The 8,500-nt window shown below is 37.3% G+C and overlaps 1 protein-coding gene across 1 annotated transcript; it reads right to left on the reverse strand.

The window, feature by feature from the left end:
• Nucleotides 1-4,640: 4,640 nt before the first annotated feature.
• LOC135153461 (uncharacterized) lies at nucleotides 4,641-5,180 on the reverse strand. The gene has a single exon (XM_064096073.1). It carries the CDS (start codon nucleotides 5,178-5,180, stop codon nucleotides 4,641-4,643), a length of 540 nt encoding a protein of 179 aa, XP_063952143.1.
• Nucleotides 5,181-8,500: the final 3,320 nt, after the last annotated feature.

Here is an 8,500-nt window from a genome sequence, read left to right on the forward strand (position 1 = left end):
AATATTTCCTGGAATTTGATATTCATCATTTCCTAGTTATGGTCACATTTTCCCCAGAAAATATGTAAAGAAAAATGAACATTTTGAAGGAGTCATCCAAAAGTGCTTCCCGTCCATATGAAACGTGCAAAAGGAAACACATAAATCGAAACGTTTTAAACTTCAATGATTATCAGAAAAGTGTTAAATTGTTAGACAATTAAGCTTGTCATATTTCTTTTTCCTCCAGTTACAAAATATGAAACGTATTGCCCATGCATGGATAATCTGGGACTATCTCCAATGCTGATGTCAGAAATGATTTGCATAGAATGGGGATTTAAGTGCTTATCGACATCTGCCACGTCAGAACAGTATGACATTTTGAATATGAAAAGACAGTCATTAGAATTTCTTTCATGTGTTTCTGTTGTTACGCTTCTTGTTCTGACAGGAGATACTTGAAACTTATATTGTGCTCTCTCGCGTCGTCCGTGTATTTAAATGTACATAAATAAATGTTTCTGAAAGGATATTGCATGAAAAATGTAATTTCTGGTATTGTGAGTCAATAAAAGGGTAATAGCCTACGTACTTTAATTGATCAGACATGAAAACCACATTCCGAAGCGACTGCTTTGCGCGTAGATTTCATAGGTTTTCATAAATTATGAGTATAGTCTTTCGTAGTGAATTCTATGTTTAATTCTCAAGAAATTTATTTTTTGAATGCTGAATGCTCTTAGAAACGCAACTTTTATACTCCATTTTTACACAAAGTCCTTACCATGGGGGTCCCACACCCTCTCCCGCTCGATCGCTTCGGTATCTCACGCTGTCAAAAATATTGTGCCCCCTTCGGGATTTTGCCCCCAAAAAACTGAAAGTGTTCCGGCGCGCCTGTTCGCCGTAGGTTTGCAGAAAGTAAAGTCTTTATTTATCGTTCTGAGATAGTGGTCACAATTACTTATGCGAATACCACACGAGAGATTTGATACCATTTATTGCTATGTATATTTGTGACCGTCGCATTTTACATCGTCCCAAAGCTATGGCTCCCTTAATTGCCTGAATAATTACGAACACCCATGATAAAAGAATCGCCCTTCCTCGAAGAATCTTCTCCTAGCTCTCTGTTCATCCTTATAAATAATTGATATCTAGTCGTAATTGTTGTCACATTTTGTTGGACCCTCCCCGAAGATAATCCCTTTGTTCTCACCGTGCGACAAAGGAATGATGGACAACCTTGTGAGTTATCGATGGGTATACGCTCCAGCCAACCCTTCTTCAAACTTCGTCTTTATCGCCACTCTCTTTTCCTACAGTTTTACCGTCACTATGCTTTTATATCTCCTCTTTAATCGCCTTGTTCTTGATCCATTTCCATTATGATTGTCCTTTATTTCATTTCTTCCCCACCCATTAGCCATATTGGAACACCAGTCATTCTTTACATTCATTACAACAAAAAATCTAATGAATGTTGTAGTCTCTTTCAATCAATTCTTTAAAGGACAAGTCCACCCCAACGAAAAGTTGATTTGAATAAAAAGAGAAAAATCCAACAAGCATAACACTGAAAATTTCATCAAAATCGGAAGTGAAATAAGAAAGTTTTTTTTTAAGTTTCGCTTAATTTCACAAAACAGATATATGCACATCCTGGCTGGTATGCAAATGAGGAGACTATGACGTCATCTACTCACTATTTCTTTTGTATTTTATTATATGAAATATTCTAATTTTCTCCTCATTGTCGAGTGATACAACGATTAATTCCTCCCTGAACATGTGGAATTATCATTGTTTAATACTGTATGGCTCAGTCAAGTTGGTTCTTATTGTCAAAATTATAAAAAATGAAATATTGTATAATTCAAACAATAAAAGACAAAAGAAATAGTGAGTGATGGACATCATCGACTGACTCACCTAGTTGTGCATATCACTGTTTTGTGAAAAATAAGCGAAACTTTAAAATGTCATAACTTTCTTATTTTACATCCGATTTCGATGAAATTTTCAGCACTTTGCTAGTTTTGATTTTTCTCTTTTTATTCAAGTCAGCATTTTCCTGGGGTGGACTTGACCTTTAATAACGTCATTCAAGATATGTCAAAGCAAATAGTTCATTGTATGTTACACCGTCAAAGCCCAAATATACGCAAGCCAGTGGCGTATGGGGTGGGGGTAATAACAATAAATTGAGCTGAAAATTCCATATTGTGGGGACATCCCCACCTCACGGGAAATATATAAACCTTGTACACAATACTACCATCTGTTACTTTTGGCGATGGCATTTAAAGGAGGCATAACCTTGTTTTTTTTATATATACAATATTTTTTTATGGTTTCTTGTCAATTCGAGGGTGCTGATTACGAATCTGAATGATGCCACTCGTGTAACCTTGAGCATTTTCCGCAAATTGGCAAAATCCAATATGGCCGCCAAAATATGCAAATTACCCATGAAAATCATAAAAGTGTACGCACATTCGCTATGAAATGCATGAAATTGTGTGGCAGGAGTGAAATACTATCAGAAAAAATAATTTTTGACAAAATATTTATTTTCCTGATATTAAAAATGGCCGCCATAGGCCCTTGTATACTCTATCATGTACAATATGAATAGGGGAAACTAATTTTCACAAAAATGAGCACTAAACTGCAAAAAATCGCGATGTATGAACGAAGTAATATAGGCAAATCATCATTAGTTACAAGATATATCATTTATTATGTCATATATGGGAACATTGCTGTATTTTGATATCTAAAATAGCCGCCACTGGCCCAAACAGTATTGCATACAATGGCAATGGGGGCCAACAAATTCACAAGAGTGATCACTAAAATGCTTATTATGAAGATTAAACGAGTGGAATACTGACTAAAAACAATAGTTAACTAAATATATTATTGTTATGCCATGTATGTAATGAATGTTGTATTTTTATATTCAAAATGGCTGTCAAGGGCCCTAAAAGTTTTATGCACAATGAGAAAGAAGAGAAAAGAAATCACAAGAGTGATCACTAAAATGCATATATATGTGATAAATTCATTGGATACTGTCTAAAAACGTAATTTCTAACGAAATATATCATTCAGGTTTCAAGTTTGTGTTAAATACTGTACTTTGTATATACATGTATGTACAATGCAAAGTGGGAAACCAATATTCACAGGAGTGAGCACCATAAATGCACGTAATAGTGATCTATATGAGTAAAATATTGTCTGAAAGCATAATTTCTATTAAGATATATCATTTATTCTGCCAGTTAGGTGATAAATACTGTTATGTTAAAGTCAAAATGGCCGCTACAGGCCCTTACGGTATTATGCACAATGTGAATGGGAACAAATCATATCAACAGAATTTGGCTTTGCTTGGCCAAATGGTGATGTATGAGTGAAATATTGTCTGAAAACATGATTTATAACAAAATATATCATATCTTATGCAATTTAGGTGATTAATACTGTATTTCAACATTCAAAATGGCTGCCATATGCCCTTTTTGTGAACATTATTTGTCTCCACTCAAATTGCATATTATACGATAAGTGCCTATGGTGGCCATTTTCAATTTAAAAATGCAACATTTATCACCTTAATTACACAACATTATGATCTATCTCGTTAGAAACCATGGTTTTAGACAATAATTCACCATTACATCACAATTCACAATTGTATGCAATATTTAGAGTCAAGCAAAGCCAAATTCTGTCAAAATTATATGTCCCATGTTACAATGTACACAGAACTTTTAGGACCTATGGCAGCCATTATGGATTTCAAAGTACAGCATTTATTACCTCCACGACCAATATGTGATGTATTTAGTTAGAAATAATGGTTAAGACAATATTTTTACTCGTACATCACAGTTATATGCATTTTATGATTCTCACTCTTGTGAAAATTAGTTTCCCTGTTCGCATGTTACATAATTTAATTAGGGCTTGTAGAGATTATTTTGAATGTCAAAATACAGTATTTATCACCTATATGGCAGAAGAAATGCTATAAAAAAATGTTTTCAAATAACGTTTTTCTCATACAACAGGATTATATAGATGTCATAGTGAAGCAAATCAAAATTCTTACAAAATTATATGTCCCCATTCACATTGTAGATAATACTGTTAGGGCCTATAGGGGCCATTTTGAATTTCATAATACAGCATTTATCTCATGCATGACAAAAGAAATGATATGTCTTGCTATAAAACATGTCTGACAATATTTTACTCGTAGATCACAATTACATGCATTTTATGTTTCTTACTCGTGTGAAAATTAGTTTCTCAATTCGCATTGTACATAATAAATATAGAGGCTATGGCGGCCATTTTGAATTTCAAAATACAGCATTTATCACATAAACTGCATATTAACAATTATGTTTTAAGTCAGTATTCCACTCGTTTATCTTAATAATATGCATTTTAGTGCTCATTCTTGTCATTTTTCTGGACCCGGCCATTGTCATTGTACATAATACTCGGGCCAGTGGCGGCTATATTTTAGACATCAAGAGATAATCAAAACACACCTTGTGCAGAGAAATGTCCTCCAGAACAGCTGGATCCTCAGTCGAGGTCCTCCTGCCAGCCATTTCGGCCCATTATCCTCGATATGGCTATGTGGCAGGAGGCGGGCCAGCAGCATCAAGACAAGATGCCACCTCCAGCTGCTTGTTTGGTAAGTTGGCTTTATATTTATTCCAAATCCAGGCTGAGGACCTTGTGGCGATCTCCATTAGGTCCAAAGCCAGCTTCCTTCTGTTGGTTGTCCCCATTCTTGAGAGGAAGAAATGGAGAGACTTTGTCGCATAACCTCTGCAGCCAATCTCTACTGGGTAGTAGTCTACCTTCCATCCCCTCTCCTTACATTCTAGGATAAGTCCGGCATATTTTGACGTTTTGTACTCATGGGCCGTCTCAATGTTCTCCTCCCATGGCACAGTCAGTTCACAGAGGATGACAGACTTGGACTGCTTCGACCAGACTACCATATCTGGTCGCATGTTGGTAGTCGCAATCTCACTGGGAAAGGTCATCTGCTCATCCAAGTCTGAGACCAATTGCCAATCTCTTGCTAGACAAAGGAGCCTACTTGTGTGTTGTCTAGCTTTTCTGTTGGCTCCAGTACTTGTTCCAGCCTTCACAAATGAGATCATCGTTGGAGCTTTTAATGGCTTTGTCTAGTTTGCTTTCTCAATAGTGATCTTTAGGGCATTGCTCAGTTCTTTCAAGATCTCATTGTGCCTCCATGTATACAGGCCCTCTACCAGAGACACCTGACAATTTGATAGAATGTGTCTGAGTGAACCCTTCTTTCCACATCTATGGCAATTCTCGTTCTCAGTCTTGGCCCACTTCTTCAGGTTATGAGGAGAAGGAAGAACGTCGTAGGTTGCTCGTAACAAAAATTTGAGTGTGCCTGATTCCATTTTCCATATGTCTTTCCAGGATAGCGACCTTGGTTCTACACACTCCCATCGACACCAAGCTCCCTGCTGCACAAGGCCAACTGCTTTAGCGACACGTCGTTCCTCCTCTTTGTGACGGATTTCGTCAGAAACCATCTTCCGCTTCATTTTTGTGCTTGCCTTAAAGAAGTACTGGGTTGGATTCATGCCTAGCCCTGCTCTATTGGTTTGTGTAGGCCCAACCATATCCTTGTGCCTCAGCCGAGATTCCATTTCCTCAACTTCTTGCTGGGCATTCCATTTGCGTCCTGTGCGAATGTCTGGCACAGTCCCCCTAACGACCTGGTCGCTGGAGTCCCTAAGTGTCGAGTACATGTGAGCCTTCTTCACTTTAAACTCCTCTGTAAGAGCGCTCAGGGGTAACTTCAGCTTTGTGGAATGGCCATAGAAGCTTATGTTTGTTGTGCATGGAGGGATGCCAAGCCACTTCCGGATGTGCACTGAGATTCTTTGCTCCATCCTCTCGACATGCGTCATTGCAATCTCGTACATCATCAATGGCCACGATACCTCTCCTAATTCTTTCAAAATTCATAACAAAACGGGCCGATCGAGACTGGGATAGAAGGAGAGAACTTTTCGTTTTTGAGGTTCCAGTCTGTGCCTCGATGTCAGGATACTGCCACACGGATAGACCTTCATCCATATAATCGTGGTAAGTGCATAATTTCTGTTTTCACAATTTTCTTTCCAAGTTTATTGAAACCACAATCTACCCTAGTCCCGTGTCTATGTGTAAATACACGGTGGACTCCTGGGCTCCGGCCCGCGAAGCGGGCCGGAGCTCCCTGGGTTAATAATGTACATAAAGAGGAAAATAATGGTAGCTTATCAATAACAAGAAAAGCAAAAGAAATATAAACTTGTATCAAAATTAGCAATTAAGGATCAAACAGTCGATATTTTTTTTAATGAAATGAAAACTCATTTACTCGCCATTTAGAGGTGAGATGAGAATTGAAAATATGCCGTTTTCAAGTCAATATACAATTGCGCTTCGAGCTATTTTGTTTCGTGACACGCATGTTTTTCATCATTATTAGTACTTTACATGTCCCTTTTTCGGTCTGTTAAAAAAAAATCAGCTTGCGCTTCGCGCTCGCCTCAGTTTAATGGCGAGGTATGTATGCTCTTCATATATCTTAAATCATACCTTAAATCAGTCATTAAGATGTCTATTTTCAGTTTAGTATATCAAAAATTTCCAACTCGCTCTCGCAATATTGTATTTGTCAGATACGTCTCCTGTACATGATTACAAAACGTGCTTAAATTTTACCAGTGTTCAGGTCTCAATCTGATATTTTTAGCTCGGGCTTCGCACTCCAATTATTATTATTACTATTATTTTAGATATGTATGATCTTCATCACTTTCCTACATAACATGTCATACAGTGCTAAAAGGTTCCATTTTCGGGTCAATATATAAAAAAAAATTGGCTTGCGCTTCGCGCTCGCATTGTTTATATAGCAAGATACGTGACTTGAGTACGGAAAGCTATAGTAAATGTAGTCTTTTCAGGTCTGAATATTTAAAATGTTAAGGTCGTGCTTCGCGTTCGTGTTATTTAATTGATGAGAACCATAATTTCTTCATAAATTATGACAAATAGTCTTTAAAATACCCATGTTCAGGTCAGTGTACATGACAATTGAGTGCGCTTCGAAAGAGCCGTGGTGTAGTAATATATTACTCACTAGCGTACCTACGGGGGGGGGGCAGAGGGGGCACTCTGCCCCCCCCCCTGACGAGCCACAACCCATACAAAAGACATATACCTGCCCCCCCCCTGACGAGCTTAAAAGACCTTTTTTGCCCCCCCCCCCCCCCTATAGAACTTGAAGACCCTTTTTTTTTTTTTTTTTTTTTTTTTTTTGCTTGTCAAATTATTTTCTGGTACGAGAACCTAAATTTTTTTATCGTAGACCTTTTTTTTTTTTTTTTTTTTTTTTTTTTTTTTGCTTGTCAATTTATTTTCTGGTACGAAAACCTAAAATTGTTTATTGAAGACCTTTTTTTTTTTTTTTTTTTTGGCTTGTCAAATTTTTTGGCGGCCGATTTTGCCCCCCCCCGCGGTCTAGCGTCCTTTAGCAAGGCGTTAATCCACACTTTGCCGCTCTCGACCCAGGTGCTATAGGATGCGAAAGTTATAGTATGTTTTAATTTGCCAGCGCCATTATGAGGCTGCGATTAATGCAAGGAATGCTCTGAGGGAGTGGAAATTGTGCGTTTTTCATGCGGGATTGAAGTGAATCCAATGACCGGGGAAATGATATGCTGTGAATCGCTTTGAGCCGTTATGGGGAAAGCCCTATATAAAAGCTAGCTATTATTTAAAAAATAACTATTATTAGGTGACTTTTGTTCATGCTCCCTCCCCCCCCCCCCCCCACCCCCCTTCGTGACCCAAGGTAAGCCACGGAGTTCTAGTTTAAAATAACATTTGAAATCCCTTATTACAATTAATGAATAAAATAAATGGCCTTGAGGATAAAGTGTAAAGAAAAGAGACCTCTAAAACATTCAGTTGAGATATATGAAGCATTTGCTTTTTAATTATGACACAAGATAGGGGCATGAGAACAACTGATAAAAGTTAAAGTTATAACGAGACCGCCCTATCAAAATTGAAATAAAAAAGGCCAAACAAAACGTCATTCTATTTTTATATATTCACTTGTTAGTTGTTACTATTTCAGTTAGAGCCATTTCATCTTCGCAGACAAGGGGTAGGGCTTGCGTTTACTCATAACAGAAAATCAATATATGTGTATTTAAGTGATATAAATGAAAGTTATTTATGTTAATGTAGAATAAGTAGTACTACAGTATCGAATATCGATGATTCATTAAGAAATGTATTTCTTCTCTTTTATTAAGACCAGCGTCTAGTGCCTCCTGAAAACGCACGAATTAGTAGTAACAAAAAAGATGAATGGGGATGTACTGTGGATGACGATCGCATGACAGCATAATAAATGATGATGATGAGGTGGAATATGAGG

This window comes from Lytechinus pictus, chromosome 3 (assembly GCF_037042905.1).
Source record: "Lytechinus pictus isolate F3 Inbred chromosome 3, Lp3.0, whole genome shotgun sequence".
Lineage (NCBI taxonomy): Eukaryota > Metazoa > Echinodermata > Echinoidea > Temnopleuroida > Toxopneustidae > Lytechinus > Lytechinus pictus.